Genomic DNA, 25,403 nt, shown 5'->3' on the forward strand with positions numbered 1-25,403 from the left:
AACAAAAAATGCCATGATCCGGGAGCTCTCAGCATCCCCCAAAGGTGTGTGATTCAAAATTTTTTGCTTAGTAGGCCTAGAACTATTTTTCCGCAAATTAAAAAAAAAAACTTTTTTATATCGACGTACTGTACGTCCAATCGGCACCCAACAAACAATTTATATTGACATTTAATACGTCCAATCGGCGTTAAAGGGTTAATTCATTTATTTCAGGTCCAAATAACATTATTGTCAGTGGATAAAGAATGCCAGATCATTCAGAATTATAACTATATAAAAAAGTATTTTTGTAAAATACAATAATCACTTATGTAATATAGCATATCAGTTATTGTGGCAATACACTATTACAGAAAAGTAGTACATGCAGTAGGATAAAATGTCCAGGACAGACAATACAAATAAAACACTTACATTGACATTGTCAAGCCTATTAACATTTGTAAAGACAATAATATCTATTTCTTCAGAATTAGCTGGTGCAAAAACTTCATCTTCATACTCTTCAGTGCTTTCTTCTATGTCCCACTGTAAAAAGGTAGAAAATTTAGTACTCTTCCAATATAAAATCAAAATTCAAAACTACAGTTTTTAAGAATAGTGCTAACCAATAGTTACAGGAACTAATTATAAAGTTGTTTAATAACTATATATGATATACAAAAATTTCTTTCAAAAGAAACAAGTCAATAATATGAAGATCCATGTATGTATACAGTAAACCCAAAGAACTGCTTCAATAACTTTGAATGTATTGAGGTCATTCAGTCATAAAGAAAAAGTATGCCAGGTCTACAACTGAGTGAAACAAATTTACATAATTCAAATTAACATAGTATTCAAATTACCTTTCTTAGTTATTAGATAAAATACCCCAAAAGTATGAAATTGCCACAATTCAAAATAACAGGTTTTGACGTAGGAAAAACTTATTTTTGCTAATTGCTGTCATGTCCTCAAAAGAGTTACCCTTCATATGGTGTGGCAGCGCTCTCTATGGTGACTAGACTAATATCAAAGAGATATCTTTTAGCCTGGTCTTATAGTCGGTTATTGTGTTGTAATGATAAACACTAAGACGGGTGATCAAGTATGATGGACTTGAAGACAAGAGGTAATTTTCTCTTGTCATCAGCGGGGCTGAGCCCAGTTTTTTCCACATAAAAAACTGGAAAAAAGTGACTAATGTACATGCACATCGGCCATCTTGCTTGCCACCGGGCCGGTTAAAGGAACATGGACCATTACTCTGTTGGTCAACATAGAATGATCTCTTACCCAATTCCCATGCCTTTTCATCAGGGAAGGTGGGGGTTTTGAGAACTCTAAAGCGGCTACCAAAAATAGGTTTTCCTATGTCAAAACCTGATTTTTTTATAGCGTAGTTGCTGTTTTCGTCCTCAAAGGAGCATTACAAAGATACTGACAGATGATGAAAGGCTTAAGCTCTCAAAACTTTAAATTCCTATAACCCAGAGAGAAAAACTAAAACATTTCTGGTCTGAGGTCAAGCCACAGGTTTTAGTAACAAACAACAATAAACTAAACAAGAATGACATTTTTGGGGTGAAGTTCTGTAATGACTTACCTAAGTATGCTGGGTATGGTTGCAGTCTTTTTGCACCTTCCCCACCGATAGTCAGTATACCCACCCGTTAGGGTTTTCCAATGTGGTGCCTATGGGATCAGGGCTAACCATATCACATATGATACACAATGTAGTAAAATTTGTTCGAGTTCATGGCCGTAATGTTTTAGGAATATTGTTTCAGATGAACACCCTGTACATTTGGAGACCTCTTTGAAAGAGACATTTCTGAAGAAGACCAACGACGAACTTACTTTCCTAAAATCACACAACTTAGGAAAGGAGTGTGGGCTTCGTTTTTTTAATAAGGGGTACTAAAATTATAGTTAGCCTTTATAGAGTGTGGTTTATTCATGCTAGGGTGTAGGAAAATAAGCTTCCTGGGATGTTTCCCGTGACCTCTAGGTAAACTGTAAGTGCTTGAACTGGGCATAATGTTTTGTCTGCTAATTTCAGTTTTCTTATAGTAATTGATTTCCTTCTTAAAGGATCCTCATTCTTGGCCAGGGATGATGGGCCAGAGGACAATAAGGCCCTGTTCACACAAGGTGGAGACTTGGCAAATGCAAAAAGTGATGACCAAATACATTATGGCAGTTACTGGCGCAGTTCATTCAGTAACAGAATGGAAGTGAAGGAAATAAGACGCATATGCCAGTGGCAGAGGTGAAAGAAAAGACCAGACCACCTTATTTTAAGGGACAGGCATACAAATGGTATGCTCATGGCACTATCCAAAACTGAGAGATTATGAGCCAAAAAGAATGTCCATTGAATCTTTTGATGATATACTTACATTGAGTAAGGACGACATTTCATCAAATGGGATAATATGGAAACCTATTTTACCAGCAGAAAAATCAAAATAACTTTAAGGTAAATCATTTATTAGTTGTATAGAACATTCTTTTTAATACACATCATGCATTAACAATTGTACAGATTAAATCAGTAATTTTACTCAAAAATATAGAGGTACATATTCTGATTGTTTCAGAAACTGAGCTTGCAGCTCCTGGTGAAGGCACTGTGCGATTAGTTGTACCCGAGAAGTGTGGATATGGTTGACTGTATGAATGTGAATGATGGACTGGTGTCATTGGGGGGATGTTCCAAATGTCTGTGAATATTGAATTAGATTTAATATTTCAATTTTTGTCATCAAATGACTGTTTTCAGGCACCTTCTTCAGTTCTTTGCATACAGTGTTCCCCCCCTTATTCAGGGGGAATGGGTACCAGACACGCCGCAAATAGCTAGAACCGGCAAATAGTTGAAACCATTATAAACACTTAAAACTGCCTATTTTGTTAGTTAAAACTCAGGAAAAACCCTTAACCCCTTCTTTACCGGGTGGGTGAGCAGAATGTAAACATTGCGTTTGCTGCCTATCCAAATCTCTCGCTAGTGTCCCTTGTACAAGGGACACTGGTGGTTGGTGAGAAAACTACAGTCTTGAATAGAAATTCGGTCTTACAGAATGTTGGTATATCCACCTGGAACATGCACATAAAGTATTATCAAAATAGAACAGTAAATAAGCACGTAATAAAAAAAAAAAAAAAAAAAAAAAAAAAAAAAAAAAAAAAAAAAAAAAAAAAAAAAAAAAAAAGAGCAACAACTAAAGCGAAAGCCCCGCCGATAAATATGGAAATCGCAAATTTTATAGTATATTTCTCAAAAATTGGTCGATGTCGTTTTCTAAGATTAGTTTCATCACAGAAAACAACTTCAGGGGTATCTGAACTAATTTTTCAAGTTTATTGTCCTCAGAAAAAATTGCTTTTTCACTTTTTCTCTGGTTTGGTTTTTTATATATAAAGTTACTAGAAGGCTTTATTTTTACCTTCATTTATCTGGTGTTCATATCTTTTACTTGTAAAATGTAATAAGTGAATAAATAAATAAATACAGTAAATGATGATGCAACTGGTTTTATACTTGGGTAGAAGTTATTACATGTTTACGCTTGTCTGGTTTTGTGATTTTTTGTTGAGACGCAGTTCATCTGTCACCTACACACTACTATAAGCAGTAATAATATTTTTTTGGGTTCATCATACGTCTGGCATCGTGTCATACTGTTTATTTTGCTCCAAACTCTTCAAACCAAAATTACAGAATGATTGGTAGTCCCTATCTGAGAAGAGGAGTTTTAGTGGTACTTTTCGTACCACCTTTATGCACCCGGGGCGGTGTAGTAGACTTGAATGGTGGTACCCGCCTACCTCCAAACAAACTTTCGGTAATGAAGAGGTTAAAAATGTTTATACCGGGTTTTTTCATAGTTTTATCACAAAAAGAGCTTTTTACGATGAAATTAATAAAAAAAAGGACTTTGTGGATATTTCTCATAGAAAAATACTGCGAATAGGCATATTTTCTGAGAATAATGGGGGTGTATGTTCCACAGAGATATCTGCAAATACAGGGGGTTCACTGTATTGATAAACAAAATAATTTGTCATCTTGGACATTTCATTCATCTTCTTCCCTCTGCCTTGCCAGAAAACATTTCTCCAGAATACCAGAAAAATGCTGTTGCTTTCGTAATGCGTATCATCCTCTCTCTAACTGTATGAAGTGTTGTAAAATTGTTTGCAATATTTTCAGATTCTTGTTATAATCTGATCAAAGGTTTCATAGTCCGAACTGGCCACTTTGTTGGTTCCAGTTGGAATTCTAATCTTAGACCTTATTTGGGAAGAATATGTTTCCACTCTCCCTAACGGTTGCAAAATGCAGTACTTTACACTTTGGATTGTACATCACTGACTTTTTTCCTTTATTTCCTGTTCAGAATCATGTAATATGTCCATAATATAGTATTGCTGCTCTGTGGCAAGGGCATCTTTGAAGTTACTCATAATTTCCTTACGAACTGATCAAATGCCGCAAACTGTGTATCCCTTTTGGGGGAGCTTGCGTAATTAGACTGAACATCCACACCTGAACTGTAACTATCTGTTACCCAGGGGGCAGAGGTCCTGGGTGAGTTACTACATATACCCCTCTGAAAATGTAGTAATTTAATTGGGGTTAAGTGAATCCTTTGTATCCCTTTTGGGGGAAAGATCCTGTTCAGCTTATGAAAGCGTCATGGGTGAATGAATTCCTTCTGGAAGGTTTCTCCCATGAAAAGATGAGAGTTGTATCCCTGAACCTTCTGGGTTCATTGAAGTCATTTCAGTAGCAATATCCACATCACATTCTTTTGTAAGATTATGACCTCCAGTTGAAGAATCTTCTGTAAGAATATGACATCCAACTGAAGACTCTTTTGTAAGAATATGACCTCCATTTGAAGAATTAGTTTCCTCTGCAGGGTTAACCTGGGAAGCATTGGGGACTGATGTAAAAGATTTTGAGGCGAATTATCATCCCAACAAATATGTTATGATCCATCTCTTCAACATCTTTAATGGCAACGCTATGGAGGAGTAAGTTTATATTTGACAAAGTCTCCAAGGGTTGCGTGTGAGAGAGAGAGAGAGAGAGAGAGAGAGAGAGAGAGAGAGAGAGAGAGAGAGAGAGAGAGAAACAATAAATGGGAGTGGTTAAATGGCAGTCGGAAGCGTATGTATGTTGTGGCGCTCAGTTGTGTAGATCAGTGGCGGGAATGTGTTATGAGAGTCGAAAGCAGTAAGGCGTTCGGTGAAAGTCATATAGTTGGTTTTGGCAGCAGTTATCCATTGGTGGTCAGTTGATGTTGTGTTATTTGATTGATTTTGGTGTTGTAAAGTTCTTGTTTGTGTGCCTGTCTGGTTGTGGTGAAGTGGAAGAGGTTGGTCGTGCATTTCGGTGACTGCGAATGGTGGCTGGGGCAGTGTTGGTGGGTTGTTGTGCTGGGGTAATTCGTGTGGTTGTCGTGTTGTTTCGAGCTGTAGGTGTTCTGCTCAGTGATTTGTCAGTTTGTAAAGTTGTTGTGGGGTTTGTGGTGTGATTATTGGCGGTGGTTGTGTCTTGGCTAGCATATATCCAGCAGACAGCACAGCCTAGCCCTGAGTATCTGGAGCCAGAGGTGAGTACGTGTTTGTGTTTCGTGTGTTCGGCATTTCATTGAACCAATTGTCCTGCAGGTTAAAAGTAACGTAAAGGGGAAAGTGTGAGTGTGGGAAATTTTGTTAGCTTGTATGATTAACACTTTAATGCCGATTGGACGTATTAAACGCCGACGAAAATTGTCTGTCGGGTGCCGAACCGACGTATGAAACGTCGACAGAAAAGTTTTTTTTTAAATTTGCGGAAAAATAGTTATAGGCCTACTAGGCAAAACTTTTGAATCACGCGCCTTGGGGAATGCTGGGAGTTCACAGATCAAGATGTTGTTTTCTTTACAATCGTTACCCAGGTGGGCAAGCGCGAATTTCTTTCTTGCCGCACTAAAAAGAATCAGCGAAGACAGACTCCAGAAATTAATTTCGTTTTTTTTTTTTTTCCCCCCCCCCACCACCGACATAATTTTTGCACCATTTTATATTAGCCGTGACATAGAGTTTATATATGAAAATGTGCACAATTTCATGTGGAATACAACAAAAAACAACTCATAGTTGTAGCTTTTATCAGTTTTGAAATATTTTCATATAAATAACGATAAGTGCCAAAATATCAACCTTCGGTCAACTTTGACTTGACCGAAATGGTTGAAAAACGTAATTGTAAGCTAAAAATCTTATATTCTAGTAATATTCAATCATTTACCTTCATTTTACAACAAATTGAAAGTCTCTAGCATAATATTTTGATTTATGGTGAATTTATGAAAAAACTTTTTCCTTACGTCCGCGCGGTAACTCTTCCGAAAAAATCAGAAATTTTTTCGTCCGATTGTCGTAATGTTTGCACAGTTTTATATTAGCTGTTACATAAAGTTTTATATATTGAAATGTGCACAATTTCATGAAGAATACAAGAAAAAACAACTCATGGTTGTAGCTTTTATAAGTTTTGAAATATTTTCATATAAATAACGATGTGCCAAAATTTAAACCTTCGGTCAACTTTGACTCGACCGAAATGGTAAAAAAACGTAATTGTAAACTAAAACTCTTGTATTCTAATAATATTCAATCATTTACCTTCATTTTGCAACAAATTGGAAGTCTCTAGCACAATATTTCAATTTATGGTGAATTTATGAAAAAAAAAAAAAAACATTTTCCTTACGTCCGTGTGGTAACTCTTCCGAAAAAATCATACGTGCGATTGTCGTAATGTTTGCATCATTTTAAATTAGCCGTTACTTAAAGTTTTATATATGAAAATGTGCGAAATTTTATGCAGAATACAACAATAAATAAATGAAGGTTGTAGCTTTTCTAATTTTCAAAATATTTGCATATAAATCACAATAAATAGAAAAAACCTCGTTCGGTCAACTTTGACTCTACTGAAATGGCCGAAAAACGCAATTGTAAGCTAAAACTCTTACAGTCTAGTAATATTCAGTTATTTATCTTCATTTTGAAACAAATTTGAAGTCTCTAGCACAATATTTAGATTTATGGTGAATTTAAAAAAAAAAAATCTTTCCTTCCCTCCGCACGCGGATTCTCCGCCACAAATCTCCGAAATGCGTACGTCGCATTCTCAGAATATTTGCTCCGTTTCATAGAGTTTTATATATGAAAATGTGTGCAATTTCATGTAGAATACAACAAAAAGTAATTGAGGGTTGTAGCTTTTCTCATTTTTGAAATATTTGCATATAAAAAAAAATATTTTTAAATTCGACATTCGGTCAACTTTAACTCGTACGAAATGGTAGAAAACTGCAATCGTAAGCTAAAACTCTTACAGTATAGTAATATTTAATCATTTATCATCATTTTGAAACAAATTGGAAGTCTCTGGAACAATATTTAGATTTATGGTGAATTTTTTAATAAAACATTTTTTTACGTCTGCTCGTTACGAATTCATGCATCATTTTGTGATAATATTTTCTCTGTGTTGTTTTGATTGTTTTACAATGTGTTATATACCAAAATGATTGCAATTTAGTGTACAATACAATGAAAAAAATTAACTCATTAGCTTTACCCATTTTACTCACAGCGCGATTTGAATACAATTATATATGAAATTTTGTTTTCGCGCTATCATATATCGCATTATTTATATATGATAATGATATTTTTTTTCATTTCTGATGGTTGCATACTGAACTTCAGGCAATGACAAAAAAAGGAGCCAAAAATGAACTCTTAATCTTGAAAACTAAGCGCGCTGTGATTTTTTTAAAATATTTTTTCCGCTTCAGCGCTCACTCCGAGACCCCCTCGGCATATGGGAGACGATTTTTATTATACCCCTTTGGCGTTTAAGGGTTAACATAACTATGGGGAGTTTGCTTGCTTTTTTTACTTAGCTTTGATTCCGCCACAGTAATTTTTGGCGCGTGAACAGGGACTGCTGGTGTGGCAACTGCAGGACGATTGGTCTAGGCTAGTGTGTATGAGTGGTCAGAAAATTTGGGATGGAAGGGTTGAAGGAGGAGTTACGGTTTGCGAGGGAAGCTAAGGAAAGATTGGAAGTGGAGAATGAGAGGTTGAGAGTAGAGTGTGAGGAGCTGAAGAGCGAGGCAGAGGAAATAAGAGGAATGCTAAGGAGTGCAAAAGTGGAAATGAAAGAAGTGGTGAAAGGAGCAGAAGAGAGAATGGTTTGAGAAAATGGACGAAAAATTTGGGGTAATGATGAATGCAGTGCAAGAGATGATGCAGGAAATGATGAAGGGATTCATGGGAGAGGGAGCTGCAGGAGGTAGGCTTACTTGTGATAGGCCAGGAGTGGTAAAGAAAGTGGAAGAGTGAGTGGATGAGACTACGAGTGACGAAGGTGATTTGGTTGTGATAAGTAAGGGAAAGAAGGGAAAGACACAGGATAAGGATAAACCTAAGGACAAGAATAAGAAGGGGGCTGAAGAAAAGAAGAAGACTAAGGGAAAGAAAGCTAGTAAGGATGACAGACAGGATGAGACTAGGACTGAATACATTGGGGAAAGGGCTGAGAGTGATTTAGATAGTGGTGAGTGGAAACAGGTAGTTAGAAAGAAGGGTAAGAGCATAATCAAGAGCATGGATGTTAGTATAGAAGTTGATTCGTTGCATTCCGACGAGGTTAAAAGGGGTCAGAATGGAAGTAGCAAAAGTGAGAGTGAGAGTGAGCAGGAAGTACGAAAGGCTGTATATATGAGAGAGATACCTAGATGTGCACAATACGAGGAATATGGTAGTAGGGACATAGGGGACCTTTTTAAGGAATATGAGTAGTATTGTGTGGTTAAGTATGGAGATAACAAGAGTGTCTGGGCAAGAGAGTTGGGTAGCTTTTTGATGGGATTTTTGTTGAGTATGTATGGGGTAATGATGAGTGTAGGGAATGTGCTGTATGAGTGTGTGAAAGCCAGGATTGTGGAACAGACAAAGAAGATAAAGAGTAGTGTTAGATATAGGAGAAAACATGGTTTTGATGAGGTAAGAATGAATGTTTGCGAGTCGATGTCAATGTATATGTACAGGTTGGAAACGTTGGCCAGGAAAAAGTTTGGGGACGAAGGGATAAATGAGTGTAGAGTTAGTGAGGAAGTTGTTAGCGACTGTGCCCGAGTGTGTGTACGAGTTTGTAAATCTTAAACGTAAGGAGAAAATGCGATGGCTGAATGAAAGGTTGACGTGGAACGACATTTTGGAAATAGTAGAGGATTATGAGTCAGATAGGTGTATGAAAGAGAGTAGAAGTGTTAGTGTTAGGACTGAAGTAGCTGAGGTTATTCCAGAGTTTAAGAGCTATAGGGAGGCAATTTTAGAAGGGCCAAGGCGAATGGCGGAGCGAGTGGATGATAGGAGCATTAGAGCAAGTAACATAAGTATGATTAACCCTAAGAGAGATTGGAGTGCAAGCGTTGGAAGAGTAGGGTAGGTTGGTTGTGAACGAGAGCAGCAGTGTTACAGGTGTGGAAAGCCAGGACACAAGAAGAATGAATTTCAGTGGGCGTTGGAAGCATGCTTTGGGTGTGGGCAAACAGGGCATTTGGTGAGTGAGTGTAAGAAAAATAGGGATATTAGATGTTACAGGTGTGGGCAAGTAGGGCATATAGCAAGTGGATGTTGGGGTACCCGTGTGACTGAGGTTTGTGGTAATTGCGGGAAGAACAGGCATTATGCTAGGATGTGTAAAGAACAGCAGGCAAAATGTGTTGAATGTAGAATGTAAGGTCATGTAGCGAGTGTGTGTAAGCAAAAGAGGATGAGTCAGGTTGCGAATTCGGGAAACTAGGTGTTAAGGGGATTCAGTTGTATGGGTCCTCTAGTATGCAACAGTATGTTCAGGAGAATGCAATGAGTGAGTGGTTGAGTGTGAATAAGTACGAGCCGACTGTCGGTGAACAAATGGGTCTGGGAGATCGACAGTTGGTCTTGGTTGAGTATGGAAGAAAACAGAAGTGTGGAGAGAGGAAGTGGAAGGGAAAAGCATGAACGGCGTGGTAAGGGGGTTGGCAGTAGGGCGCAAAGGTAGATAAAGTGTGTGCTAAAGATGACTTTGAGGGAATGAATGATACTTGTAGTGTATGTGGGTTTAAGTTAACAGGGACAAATGAGACTTCAGTGAGAAGGAAACAGAGTAGTAAGGAGGTAGTTGATAGGATGGTTAAGTCTTTGCGAGAGTTTGACAGAAGTATGGATGAACTGAGTGGTTTGGTAGCCAAAATAGGGGAGATGTTGGAACTATAGTTAGAAGATATTGGTGAAGTAGTGAATGGGATTTGGGAGGATGGTAATGAGAGTTTGAATGACAGTGGTTTGGAAGAAGTGAATAGCAATGTAACTGAAAGAATGTAGGATGGTCCTCAAACAAGATCCAGGGGGCCTGCATCTGAGGATCCTTGGGAGTTGCGAAAGGCAATTTAGTGTGGATGATGCGAGTGTAAGGAGAAGTTGTCAAATGTAATGGGGGAGGTAATATGGAGGAGTAATGATAGTAGTTTATATTTGACAACGTCTCCAAGGGTTGAGAGAGAGAGAGAGAGAGAGAGAGAGAGAGAGAGAGAGAGAGAGAGAGAGAGAGAGAGAGAGAAACAATAAATGGGAGTGGTTAAATGGCGGTCAGAAGCATGTGTCTGTTGTGGCGCTCTGTTGTGTAGATTAGTGGCAGGAGTGTGTTATGAGAGTCGAAAGCAGTAAGGCGTTCGGTGAAGTCATAGAGTTGGTTTTGGCAGCAGTTATCCGTTGGGGGTCAGTTGATGTTGTGTTATTTGATTGATTTTGGTGTTGTAATTGTAAAGTTGTTGTGTGTGTGTCTGTCTGGGTGTGGTGAAGTGGAAGAGGTTGGTCGTGCATTTCCGTGTCTGTGAGTGGTGGTTGGGGCAGTGTTGGTGTTGGCGGGTTGTTGTGCTGGGGTAAGTCGTGTGGGTGTCGTGTTGTTTCGAGCTGTAGGTGTTCTGCTCGGTGATTTGTCGGTTTGTTGTGGGGTTTGTGGTGTGATTATTGGCGGTGGTTGTGTCTTGGCTAGCCTATATCCAGCGGACAGCACAGCCTAGCCCTGAGTATCTGGAGCCAGAGGTGAGTACGTGTTTGTGTTTTGTGTGTTCGGCATTTCATTGAACCAATTGTCCTGCAGGTTAAAAGTAACGTAAAATGGAAAGTGTGAGTGTGGGATATTTTTTCAGCTTGTACAATTAATGTAACTGTGGGGAGCTTGCTTGCTTTTTTTTACTTAGCTTTGATTCCGCCACGACGACATGTTCAACTTTAGGCAGATTTTAAAGAGACGCCAGAAACAAATGTCTCTGGACAGTTCTGTGGTGTGACATGAGTCCAGTGACTCTCGAGCTGGTCCTGGTGCCAGTAGAAACCAAAGAGAAGAAGCAAAGCAGAGAAATAACCCAGAGAGGTTCTTGATACCTGAAATCCTTCTGGAGGGAGATTCCCTTCCAACAATAAGCTCTCCTCCTCCTTCTCCCCTTCACTCCATCTTCCATGTACTAACAAGTCTTCCATAAATGTAAGAGTGATGTTAAATTTTCATTATTGCTTTATATTTATTTCTCATCGTTTTAAAACTGTTTATTCCCTATAAAATGTATTTAATTTTTTTTTTTTTTTTTTTTTGGGGGGTGGGGGGGGGGGCACCTGGAACGCATTACAAGCAGTCCCTGGTTATCGGCGAAGGTTCTGTTCCCGGGGGTGTGCTGATAAAAAACCGCCAGTACCTGAAACTCAGTGATTTATGGCGCAATAATGGCCTTTTGGCGTGCCATAACGTGCCTTTTGGCGTCGATAACTGGAACTTGTCACATTATGGCGCCATAAATCGCCAATGTTATGGCGCTAGACAGGTCATAAAACTGGATCGCTGATAACCGGAGACTGCCTGTAATGGTATTTACATTATTCCTTTTGGGAATTACTGTTTTGGTTTTTGTACATTTCGGACTTTGTGGGAGGTTCCGGAATGGACTATGTACAAAAACTAAGGTTCCATGGTAGAAAAAAACAGTTATTAGAAACTAATTAGTATAAATTTTTTTAAAAAGTGGCAACTCTATAAATCCCTGTATCATTAGCATACTCCATCTTAACAGTTTTAACTTAAACCCTTTGAGGTTTAGGTTAGTTTTGAAACCTGTATATGGCTGTATTAATGAAACTATTAGTCCTTTTGCAAAGGCTATGAAATTTTAATTCTAAAATGGCATGCCATTCAGAATAAACTTTTCTGAAATAATTCATTCAACTAACCCATGTTACTGTTTTATATGGGTTGGGTTAATTCTTCTAGTATAATCAACGTTAAGCTAAGCATGGAATATTTCTTATTCTAGGCTTATCTAAAACCTAGGATACAAACTATATTTCTGGGCTCAGCTCGTGTCGGCCTATGAAAGGATCCTTAATATCATTCTTTCTAGGTAAAATTAATCTAAAATTACCAGAGAAAAACAAAATTAAGAAAATGTCAGTAAAACGGACTCGCTCACTCTTAAAAAGAAGTGTCGGTTATGGTAATAGGGGCGAGTGGGAATCACTACCACGAGACCATTCACCAATTAGAACTTCCAGTCAGGAATCCCCTTAAGAGAGAGCTGATACCAACGGTGGCGATGCAGCCGCTACTACTACTACTAGAGGACGCCACGGACAGCAGCGCCCCTAGCGGACATCCTTAATTATTAGCGCTAGCGTCAGAACGCATTATTTTTCTGTGCTGTGCTATTTTCGGGATTTTTCCTTTTCTCACCATGGAACGCTCTGCAATTGCAACGGCTAAGTTAAGTAACTCATAAGTAATGTTTTACCACATTTTTATCTTCCGGGTACAGTATTTTCCTCCTAATAGGTCATATACGGTTTCCCGGTTGTCTCGTGGTGGCGCCATGCTGCCTCGTTAAGAATTCCCGGTCCTCCATACTGGGACTTCTTATACTTATGGGCTTACTATATTACGTTCATTGTCTTTTACATCGAGTTTTAGCTAGTTTAGCCCCCCCTACCATCTCTCTTAGTTTGGTATTTAGGGCTATTATTATTATTCCTGCCCAGCATCCCGGCTCTTGCTCTTCATCGGCTATCGCTGGCTCCGAGTAGGCTTCTGTTTCTTGGAAACAGTCTGCCTCCTCCTGGGGCTTCTTTCTCTTTTACTAAAAGTGTCTTTTCCATCTTTTCGATGTATATATATTATATTTAGGGGGTGTTAGGCTAGCCTAGGTGCATGTTCCTTGTATTGGTACAGCCTGGTTCACGTGGCCCTTCCACGGTTGTGTTGCTCGCGGCCTAGGCCACTTGGGTCACGTGTTCCATCGCACCTTACCCTGCCCTGCCCCATCCCTCCCTACCTGATATAGGGAGGGCTGGGGGACCCCTTGGTTGTCATGACAACCTCAGTCGCCTTCTCTTCTCTCTCTCTCTGAGGTGGCCAGGGGTTCCTCCCAGCGGGGGGTATAGGGGCGACCACTCATGAGGTACCGGGTCTCCGAGCGGGTAGTCGGTGAGGCGGGGAGGAGTAGGCCATCCCCCCCCCCCTCTCTCTCTCTCGTCCCGCCGTGTTACGCCGACCTTCCTCCCCCCTCCCCAGTTGCTCAGCCACCTTCCCTCGCTATAACGAAAGGAGCCTTCCGTCGCAGCCGGGGCACCTTTGGTTATAGATTACTGGCTCCGCCAGCGGGCAGGGTGGGCACTACTAGTGGTCGGTGCTTGCCTACTATATCCTTACATCTCTCATCCCGCTACCGGAAGGGAGCTTGCTTCTTACCCGCGCACTCTTCTAGTAGACGGGTTGGGGAAAGGTTTGTTATTGTTATTTTAAGGATATACCCTAATTTTACGATGAATTGTTTAATTTTATTATTTATATATCTACCATCCCCGCATTTTTCCCCCCATCCCGTGGTTTCCAATTACCACCACTCATGGTTGGTTTCCTTTTGTGTCCCCGCCATCAGCGGAGCTTTATAGCTAGGACACTAACCCAACCTTGTTACCACACGTTTTATGGCGGGGCTCTGGTTTAATCTAACTTTATCGCTCCGGCACCAGGCGGAGCAAACTGTTAGGCTGTAAGTGTTTTCCTGATACTCATGGTATCTTTCCACTTACAGGCTACCAACTGTCAGGTCCCGGCGTGCAACGCGACGTTGTAACGACCCCTGCGGCCACGATGAGTGCAGGTCTCACGCCCCTTGTGCCACGTCATTTAACGAGAATGATCGTCTGGCACCCAGAAGCCTGCCGCCATCTGCTACGACCTAGTCGGTCAGCTGGGATGATGGGGTAAGTCCATTATAGGCTTCCTTATCATTTTACTAACAACTCTTAGTCATAAGTTTTGTTTAACCCCGTTCCGCCATTAGAAGCTCATCTCGCCCTTTCTTTCAGGCTACTGGTGTGAGGGAGGTCGCCCTCGCCACCCTGAAAGCGTGGGTGGGCGGCTTCGGGAAGAACGGCGCCAAAGGCCAGCCTTATATTTTAGATAACTGGCCGTCCATATCTTCCCTGCGGGCAAGTCAACGGGGTATGTTGACCCCAAACCCTTGTCCGCAGCCCCTCTTATAGCCTCCATCCAGCAAGATCTCCAGCAATCCTTTGGGGTCGTAGCTTCCCAGGAGTCGGTCCCAGACGTCGCTGCCCTGGACCTAACAAACATCGAGCCCATGGCGGTAGGGGCAGAGGATTTGTTTGGTTGAGGTAGGTGTGTCGGGCTCCCAAGGTCTTTCCTTGGGTGCTCCTGGATCTTCTCCTGTCCCTTCTTCGAGCGCTTCTTTCCAAGGCTTTGTGGGATCTGAGATCCCTACCCGCTCTCTCCCGCTCTCTCTGTACCCCCAAAGGTGAAGGGACAGAGAGAACCGAAGACGCTAGCTAAGACAACTTCTAGGAAGTCGTCTTCGTCTTCTTCGGCTTAGGAAGTCTTCGACTTCCTACGCCGACGCGGTGAAAGCTAAGCGGTTCTTCTCACTCCGAAGAAGCTCTAGAAGCAAGGCTTCTAAAGGAGAAGGCTCGCGCTCCCGCCGAGCCAATGCCTTCTCCATGCCTCCACCGCTTCCACTCCGGCAACGCCGGTGGGAGGAGCAGGACCTAGCACCTTTTTGATCCCACTGTTTTCTCAGCAGTGGTGATGCAACAGGTGGGGCGGGCGTTGGTTGGCTCGCAAGTCTCCCGCCCTGGGGACGAGATTCGAGCAGATGTTCGCACAATGTCGACGAGCACTCTGTCTCAATCAGGCCAGTCCATACAAGATCTCTCTAACAGGGTTAGAGAGAATGAGGAGCCCGAGTAGCTGGGCTCTCTCAGGTCCCTCTTCCAGTCTCCCCAGCGCGCCAAGCACTGGCATTCTCTCCAACTCCCGCCATACGACTCTCTGCCAGCTTTCTCCATGGAGAATCCATGGAGAGTAGCTGCCTACGCTCCTTTTAAGGATGGGATGATCTCTATCCCGGAGTGTGGAACTCGGAGGATTGAGGACTTCGAGTTTTACCCTCCGGGTCTGACGCAGCCTTTCATGGGTTATGCTAGGCTGACTGTAACGGCTCTTACTAGGGAAGACAAGATCTCTAGAGAGTCGTTCTATACAGTAGGGATCATGCCCAGCGGAATGGGTTCACTGCCTTGAGGACTGGGAGTGCACGAACACTAAGCTCCAGGCCTATAAGAGTCCTTTTACTATTTTCGCGACGGAAGAGGAGGCTTCTCTTCCGTTCGCCACGAAAATAGTAGAGAAGACCCTTCAGGCAGTCCTCAAGGATGAGCCCATGCACAGTTAAGGGAGGCGGAGTCTATTTCTCCGCTCTTCCCGGCTTTCGGAGAATTGTGGGAGAACTTGCCAGCTACGTTCACGCTTGGTAAGCTCAAACCGGACTGCGCCATGGACCAGTTCGGCGAGAAGCTGCCAAGGCTGCCTGATTCCCTGATTCAGGCAGAGTTCGACGCGCGAACCAAGTTTGGCAGGTCCCTCAATTCTCTTATAATACGGTAAATGGCTGCTCTCCTTCATATGCGACGGAACCGCTGTTTAAGATCTTAGCAAAATCCCAGTTTTTCAGACGGTTCTAACAGATGCTTTTGACTTCTTCCAAGCTAGGAGGAATTGCGAAAGCACGTTCTGCAGGAGTGCACTATTAGGCACGGAGCCTAATAGACTCTTGGCTTCTAGCATGTGGGGAGCGGATCTCGGTTCCCAGAGTCCGCTGTTAATGAAGTGCACCACGAGGCTGCTAGGCTCAACCAGAGCCTTAGAGCTAGGTGGGGTAATTTCGTCAAAGAGGAAACAAGAATCCGTCCCCACTGCTGGTAAGAAACCAAAGAAGGCTGGTAAGAGGTTCCAGCCGTATCAGAAACACCAGCAACAGCAGCAATTTGTGCAGCCGTCCCGGTTACCCAACAGGACAACCTGCTAGTTCGAAACAGAACCAGCCCATCCTCCTCTGTTGCTCCTCAATCACAGCCGTCGACCTCCTAACGCAATCTCGCCGGTTCCTTCAACCCTACATTTTGAGGCTCAAGGCTACAAACAACCGAGAGGTAGGGCGAGAGGTTACTTTCGCCAGCGTGGCGCAGGAAGGGCGACAAGGAGCAGGCAGTTCAGAGGAGGGCGTGGTGGTCAACTGCCCATCAACAATGAGGCTCCCCAGGTAGGAGGGAGGCTGTTCCTTCTTCTTCCGCCACAGGTGGGGGTTCAGCAATTGGGGCACAGAGCATAGTGTCCAAAGGATTGGGTTGGAGTTGGATCAAAGATCCTCCAATCCAATCAAATCATTCCACCAAATACCATCAGAGGAATTGACAGATTACGCGGAGGAACTCTTCAGAAAGGAGCTATTGCGAGAGTCAAGCATCTAAATTTCAAGGTCGCTTATTCAGCGTGCAAAGAAAGGATCTCAACAAAAAAGAAGGGTAATCTTAGACTTGTCAAAGCTAAACTCTTTCATTCGTTGCGACAAGTTCAAGATGCTTACCCTCTCGCAAGTAAGGACCTTACTTCCGCGTGTAGCCGTCACATGCTCCATCGATCTTACAGACGCATTACTATCATATCCCTATAGCCAGGCACTTCCGCCCATTCCTAGGATTCAGACTAGGAATCAGACATTCTCATTCAAAGTGATGCCCTTCGGTTCTGAATGTAGCCCCCAAGGTATTCACGAAAAAAAAACAAATAGCAGAAGTGGTTGTACAGCCATTGAGAACTCAAGGGAATCATGGTAGCAGCATACCTCGACGATTGGTTGATCTGGGCACCAACCGTCGAGGAATGTCTCGAAGCCACCAAAAAGTAGTTCACTTTCTGGAACATCTGGGGTTTCCAGATAAACAAAACGAAATCCAGACTTACCCCGGAGTCTCGTTTTCAGTGGCTGGGAATCCAATGGGATTTGTCTTCCCACAATCTGTCAATTCCAGTGGCCAAACGGAAGGAAATAGCAAAATCTGTCAGGCAATTTCTCAAATGCAAGCAAACATCAAGGAGAAACCAGGAGAGAATCCTAGGGTCCCTTCAGTTTGCTTCGGTAACAGATATCCTTCTGAAAGCAAGGCTAAAAGATTTAAATCGAATTTGGCGATCGAGAGCGAACACCAAATCTCGAGACAAGTTGTCAGTAATCCCACAGATCCTCCGCAATCAGCTCCGTCCATGGTCAAAAGTAAAGAACTTAGCCAAGAAGGTACCCCTTCAATATCCCCTTCCAGTGTTAACCATTCACACGGATGCCTCCCTGTCCGGGTGGGGGGGATACTCTCAGTTCAAACAGGTTCAGGGGACTTGGTCAGTTCAATTTCGCCAGCTTCACATAAACGTTTCTGGAAGCAATGGCAGTATTTCTTACCTTGAAGAGACTGCTTCCCCCGAAGAAGTCTCATCTAAGGCTAGTTTTGGACAGTGCAGTGGTAGTTCATTGCATCAACAGAGGAGGGTCCAAATCCAAGCATGTGAATCATGTCATGATAGCCATCTTTGCCCTAGCAAACAAACACAAATGGCATCTGTCTGCCACTCACCTGGCAGGGGTAAGAAATGTGATAGCAGACGCTCTGTCTCCGGTCAGTTTCCTCTGGAATCAGAATGGTCTCTAGACGACGGGTCTTCCAGTGGATAAGCCTGAGAGTCCCCCGGGAGGTCTCCAAGTGGATCTCTTCGCCTCACAAGCGAACCACAAGCTCCCTTGCTATGTGGCCCCCAACCTGGACCCTCTGGCTTATGCCACGGACGCCCTGTCGCTGGATTGGAATCAGTGGAGGAAGATTTATGTTTTTCCTCCAGTGAATCTTCTCTTGAAAGTCCTAAGCAAAACTAATAAGGTCTTTCAAAGGGATAGTAGCTCTGATTGCACCGGACTGGCCCAAGAGCAACTGGTATCCTCTTCTTCTGGAATTGGGCCTCCGACCTCAACGGATCCCCAATCCCAAGCTATACATATCAGTACAAATGAGGACTGTGTTCGCTTCCTCAGGAATTCTCCAGAACCTAACTTTATGGACTTCATGAAGTTTGCGGCTAATAAAGATGCTAATATTGATCCACAGAATATTCTCTTCCTAGAATCAGATAAGAGAGAGTCAACCATTAGACAATATGACTCAGCTGTTAAAAAATTATTAGCATCTTTCCTGAAAGAATCGAACACTACAACCATGACAGTTAATCTAGCTATATCCTTTTTCAGATCCTTGTTTGAAAAAGGTTTAGCAGCTAGCACTATTACCACTCATAAATCGGCTTTAAGAAGAAGATCTTCAATTAGGTTTTCAGATAGATCTGACCTGAATCTTATTTCACGTCTATCCCTAAAGCCTGTGCTAGACTTAGACCTTCTCAAAGGCCGACTGCAGTCTCATGGTTCTTAAATGATGTCCTCAAAACTAGCTTCAGATACTGACAACTCGTCTTGTACATTCATAATGCTCCTGAGAAAGACATTATTCTTATTAAGCCTAGCTTCAGGAGCTAGAATTTCAGAACTGTCGCTCTATCCAGGGATGCGGGTCATGTGGAATTCCTCCCATCAGGAGAAGTTCTACTTGCTCCGGATCGTAGCTTTTTAGCCAAAAATGAATAGGATCCTCTTGCAAGGTGGGCCCCTTGGAAAGTTATCCCACTTCCCCAGGATCCTTCTCTCTGCCCAGCATCAACTCTTAGAGCCTTTCTATCTCGTACTTCATCAAGATCCTCAGTGCTCTCTTCATGAGAGAAAAAGGTGGTACTTTGTCAGTAAAAGGTATTAGGCAACAAATCCTTTACTTCATTAAACAAGCAAATCCTGAGTTCATTCCCAAAAGCACATGATATCAGGGGAGTAGCCACCTCAATTAATTACTTCAGCATATGAACTTTGAGGATCTTAAAAAGTATACTGGATGGAAATCCCCGACAGTCTTTAAACGTCATTATCTTAAGTCCTTGGAATCTTTTAAAATTTTTCAGCAGTAGCAGCGGGAAACATTGTTTCCCCTGATACTATATAGTAGTCGTAGTATAGATCCAGGTCTCCTTTCTACCTACATCATCCAACATGCCTCACCCTATCGCCATGCTACTTGGATATCCTAGCCTTAGCCGCTGAATCATATAGTGGATTGTCCCTTATTTTTTTGCTAGGGACATCCACACTTGTACTGATGGTGTACTTCAGTGTACCTACCCTTTATTTTTATGCTAGGGTAGGACACAATGTGTTTGTATATTTTGTAAATATTTTCAAGTAAATTCCTTTTGTTTATATTACAACTGCATCATGTAATTTACTGTGATTACTGTTTTTAAGTACTTTAAATTACTAACGTTCTGTTAATTTACTATTTAGTATAAGTTAGTTTAAGTACTTAGTTGTATGCTGTAATTGATTTACTTATATTATATCCATCATTTTACAACTGCCTTTCATTTGTTCCTTTTTTCCCATCTTATCTTGTCTGTTTTCTCTGGTACTCTTTCATAGGCCGACACGAGCTGAGCCCAGAAAAGGGATTTTGACGAAGGAAAAATCTATTTCTGGGGTGATTGGCTCGTGTCGCCCTATGAAACCCCACCCCCCTATATTGTTTTCCCCCCCATGGCAGACAAGATGTTTTTAGATTAAGGATGTCCGCTAGGGGCGCTGCTGTCCGTGGCGTCCTCTAGTAGTAGTAGTAGCGGCTGCATCGCCCGTTGGTATCAGCTCTCTCTTAAGGGGATTCTGACTGGAAGTTCTAATTGGTGAATGTCTCGTGGTAGTGATTCCCACTCGCCCCTATTACCATACCGACACTTCTTTTTAAGATGAGCGAGTCAGTTTTACTGACATTTTCCTAATTTTGTTTTTCTCTGGTAATTTTAGATTAATTTTTACCTAGAAAGAATGATATTAAGGATCCTTTCATAGGGCGACACGAGCCAATCACCCAGAAATAGATTTTTCCTTCGTCAAAATCCCTTATATAGAAAACAACCCTTTTATGATCTGGCTTCCTGCTTTATGTAGCTGAGACTACAGTTTTGTCTGGTACAGTAAGTTCCAGAAGTGAAGCGACAAAGCTCAGAATTGAGCGTACTTCTATAGAAACTCGTGGGGTTGCCAGTTAGTATATTTTATTCCAATTATTGTCATCCTATTTATATGATAATACGTATCAGTGATTAACTGTATAAGCACAGAAAGTATTTCCCCAGTGAACCTGATCAATGTTAGTTCATTAATTGTTTATTAAATGGAAAGAAAGAAAAAATTCCCCATAGAATCATCTGCGGCTCTCAATGTGTGATATCAAGTGTTCACCATAGAGTGACAGCAGGAACCGAGTGCATAAGCATTGGCCTAATATAATTTGTAAATTAACTTTCGACTTTTATAGCGTTATATCGAAAGTTATTATTTCTTTTAATAAAGCACTGAGAAGTTTAGCATCTGATTAAATGAAATATAAATAAGACAAAAGTTAGTGTAAAAAAAATCCCAAGTATATGCGCGTTTAGCGTTGGCTACATGGTTAGGCCTATTTCAAGAATCAAGGAAATATATTTTCCAGCTTGTTAGATAATAATTTCATCGATTCCTCAATTGTGCAAATTTTTTGCACGTGGAATTGCGTTCAGGGTGGCATCAAACAAGTATTTTCGTAGGTTTCCACCTTTTTTTTCAGTGCATAAGTGAGACTATTCTTGTCCGTACGATACGGAGTGATTCTTGTCCGTACGATACGGTGTGTGAATATGCTTGGCGAGCATTATTTCTAATTCGAGTATATCCTGTTGTGCTCTCTCTCTCTCTCAGGACCTTTTTATCTACTCAGGAATAACCAGAGGCCTGTTTTTAAGAATCGGCACTAGGCCTATTGTCCATGCTCGGGTACTTCTTTATATATATATATATATATATATATATATATATATATATATATATATATATATATATATATATATATATATATATATATATATATATATATATAGGCGGCCCGCGGTTAACGGCGCAATCACTCAACGGCGAATCGGTTTTTACGGCGGTCGTCAAAATATTCATTAAATAATAACTCTCTGACGCCGTTCTATGCCGAAAATATCGAGTTACATAAGTGCAAATTTAGCTATGGATGTGTCAATTCATAAAATGTTCATGCTTTTGTTTAAAAAATGTGTATGAAAATGTATTACGTGAAAGGCATTTTTATTTCTGTACAGAAATATGATACAAAGGCAGCTTTTGAAACTGCCATTTCCACGTTATCAAATACGATATTTTTTCATGTTCTTTCTTGTAAGCCGCCGCCTGCCCGCTCTTACGAAAATATCGATTTTAAAAAAAGTGCAAATTAGCGATCGATGTGTCGATTTTATAAATGTTTATGCTTTTATATTTAAAATGTGTATGAAAATGTATTACGAATAGGGTATTTTTATTTCTGTGCAGAAATATGAAAAAAAGGCAGCTTTTGAAACTCCCCTTCAAGTTATCGACTACGATGTTTTTTCAAGTTCGTTCTTGTATGCCACCGTCTGCCGCTCTTCCAAAATATAGTTAAAAAGAGTGCAAATTTAGCGATCGATGTGTCGATTTTTTCAAATGTTTATGCTTTTATGTTTAAAATGTGTATGAAAATATATTACGTAAAGGTATTTTCATTTTTGTAGAGAAATAAGATACAAATTAAGGCAGCCTTTGTAACTACGCTTCACGTTGTCAGGGGATAGTTTTTCATGTTCGTTCTTGTCCGCCAGTTCCGAAAAATGCATTGCGTTATTTTATTAATTATGCATCTTTTCCATAAATCCCTTAAAAAGTTATACATTATTTCACTGTATCCAAGAATATTGTATGTATTCTCATATTATTGTATTTTAAAATACTACGGCAAACTTAAGCCCATATTCCGCGGAGCGGCCAATGTTGTGGTTTGAAATCAGCTGATGAATACGAGTTTGTTTCACCATAACGCAATTCTGAGCGAATGCTCTTGCTTCTAGTTAGCATAAACGAATATCTATATACTTGACTTATATGAGACAAAGTTATTTTTCCTTACACAGCGTGTTTTTAGGTGGAAATATTTATTGAATATGTCTCGTTGTGAATGTGAACTACTATTTTTTTCATTACAGATTACGTTTGGCGGCATGTTTTTTATTGCGTAAAAAATTACGTGATTCCGTTTCGCAATAATCCTTTATATTCATCGTAATACGAACTTTACGTTACATATCTTATATCGGCGTGAAACCACAGTAAAATGTGTTCTTTCAAGCACAGTAGTTTTGATTAAAATGATTTTATCCCAATTTTATCTACAGTTGTGTGTGATGGCAGACGTTTACTGCAGTTTTATCCTTGTTGCCGATGTACGATAATAGTCATTAGCACCTTGAACATTTTCTTTTCTGGCTTCAGTTATAACTAGGTTTAAATTTAACGGTATATTTCCCGATTGATCTTTAATCTATATTGATCTCTGATCTATAGCGAATAAAGTTTATTACATTAAGATATCTCAGTTCTATTCTATACATAAGCCATTTATAACAAATACGGCAATGTTGCACTGTAGTATGATGATCGAAATACAAGCCAAACAGATGTTATCCAGTTCGGTTGTACTTAGAAAAAAAAATAAGTCGTTTCTCGTTCGGTTTGCTCATGGCTGTACACGTTCACGCAACGAGTATAACGTTAAAACCATACTTTCATCATTCTCTTTTGCTTGTTATTGAACTTATGTAACTAGAAGATGGATAAAGTTAGGCCATTGTAATTTGATCTCTCATAAAATCAGACTATCGTAGACTAATGATCATAAACTGAACACTCCAGCTACCTGTACAATGTATAAACTTTATATATCTTTACATACTCTAGACACCCACATGTACTGTACAGTAAATTCTATAGTACTATACTGCATAAATATAATTTTACTTACCTTATTGCGCCGTCGTGGGATTACGGCGCCTTTGACTGGTCTAGAGTTTCGAAAGAAGGTGTGCGGCGCCGTAGGCTTTAAAATCGCTCAGCGTCGAAAATCGCTTGGGCGTCGGTGGCCAGGAACGGAACCCCTGCCCGCTAACCGAGGGCATGCGACCCCAAAAATTTTCACCAATAAAAACAGTGGGTTTTGTCATGTATCTCAATGTATCATTGCGAGTTCCTTTTCTTCCGAGTCAGTTCATAAGGTTGGTGGTTTAGCGTGCTAATGGCCGAGTCGTTCAGATGTGCTGCTGCTAGTGAAGTTACGGTAATTTTCTTACTAATCTCGAGAATTGAATAGAAGATCTCAAGATTATAAAAGAATACCAAGATAATAAAATAATTGTAAAAATAACACGCCTTGGAGTCCTAAATCATTCTCCCTCTCTCTCTCTCTCTCAGAAATAAATACTGTAATTTGAGTCTTTCACCAACGGGTATCAGTAAATGTGGTAGACATTGTGTGCGTGTTTAAAAAAGTGTAGTACACATTCCGATGTTTCGGTTTTTGGAATTTTTCAATTTCGGAAATGTGAGGTCTGATGCATAATCAAACAAACATCACTACTGCAGAAAAAAAAATTTCCCTTTGTTTTCATTATTGTTATTTATTAATTACTGTTTATTTAAATAAATTAATATAATACTGTTACATGAATGTGAGATAATTCAAGATCACCTATAATAAAATAGTGGGTGGACAATTAATATCATATGTTCACTAATAGCTATTATTTTTTCAAAAAAAACACCATTACCGTAAAACACAAAAAATATATTGTACATAACAATCAAAATATAATGTTTTGCAGTTCAACTTGTGAATTTCAACAATAAGTATGACTATATAATATATTTCACCAATATCGATCTTGCAGTTGAAGAGTCGTAAAATTTTGAGGATGGCCCTGGGAAAAGGATTTGTACTTTGTGATTACGTATCGCTACAACACCATGCGGTATTTTCATACAACTATATTGATGACGCATCGCTACGACACACTGGTATTTTTCATACCACTATACATTAAAGTTAAAAAAATGATCATATTTATATTATTGTTTTCACGAAGAAATAATTATATAAAGAAAATTATCGAGTAATTTTTGCCGTCAGCAGTCAGAAAATCACGAACATGGTAACGTTCAAACCTAGTGTCATCCACAGGCATATGTCTATAAATAGAACAGAAGCAGAGGGCGGAGTCATTGGATAACAGATCTCCATGGCTACTAACCAGCCAATCAAGTGTTAGTTTATAACTAACTCTGTGAATTTCTTAGAATGAACGTTTACACGTAACACACGGGAAGCTAACGATGATGTGTGTGCTTTGCATACAGTACGTAGTTTTTGTTTTTATTAGTGTATTTTACTAATTACATGAAAATACTCTCTCCTCTCTCTCTCTCTCTCTCTCTCTCAGTAAAGATTTGCCCCCGTCAATTCAATTTTATCAGTATCTTCCTGATAGACAGAGTAAATATTTAGGACTCCAAAGCTTGGCATATGTCAATTATTTTATTATCTTGGGATTTTTGGTTAATCTTGGGATTTTCCATGGTCAACTCTTGGGATTAGTAAGAAAATGTGATTATTTGAGTAGCGCACACCCAAATGAATCGGGGTAAGCCTAGCACGCCAAACAATAGTATTTACAAAATGAGCGGAGCTCTCTGGCTGGGCTGTTTTGGTCCACCCACGTGTTTGATCGCATATCTGCCAAATTTATAACAACAACAGAGATAAAACCATTTCTCCCATTATTCAGATATCAAATATTATCTTTTCCATTGCGCAGAATTCTAAATAATTACGTAGGTTCACGATTGATAAAGTTTTTTTATGCAATAACAAGAAACGGAGTCAGATATTCTATCAACGGGGCA

The 25,403-nt window shown here is 40.4% G+C and overlaps 1 protein-coding gene across 1 annotated transcript in view; it reads right to left on the reverse strand.

Annotated features, from left to right (window-relative positions):
* Nucleotides 1–226: 226 nt before the first annotated feature.
* The window catches only part of LOC135202432 (uncharacterized), a 215,236-nt gene continuing 190,059 nt past the window's right edge, over nt 227–25,403 (reverse strand). Inside the window, exon 4 of the mRNA XM_064231828.1 lies at nt 227–531. Within this exon, the coding sequence (XP_064087898.1) occupies nt 328–531 (204 nt within the window). The 3' untranslated portion in view covers nt 227–327. The remainder of the gene's footprint in view (nt 532–25,403) is intronic.

The sequence above is a fragment of the Macrobrachium nipponense genome, chromosome 30, assembly GCF_015104395.2.
Source record: "Macrobrachium nipponense isolate FS-2020 chromosome 30, ASM1510439v2, whole genome shotgun sequence".
NCBI classification, from domain to species: domain Eukaryota; kingdom Metazoa; phylum Arthropoda; class Malacostraca; order Decapoda; family Palaemonidae; genus Macrobrachium; species Macrobrachium nipponense.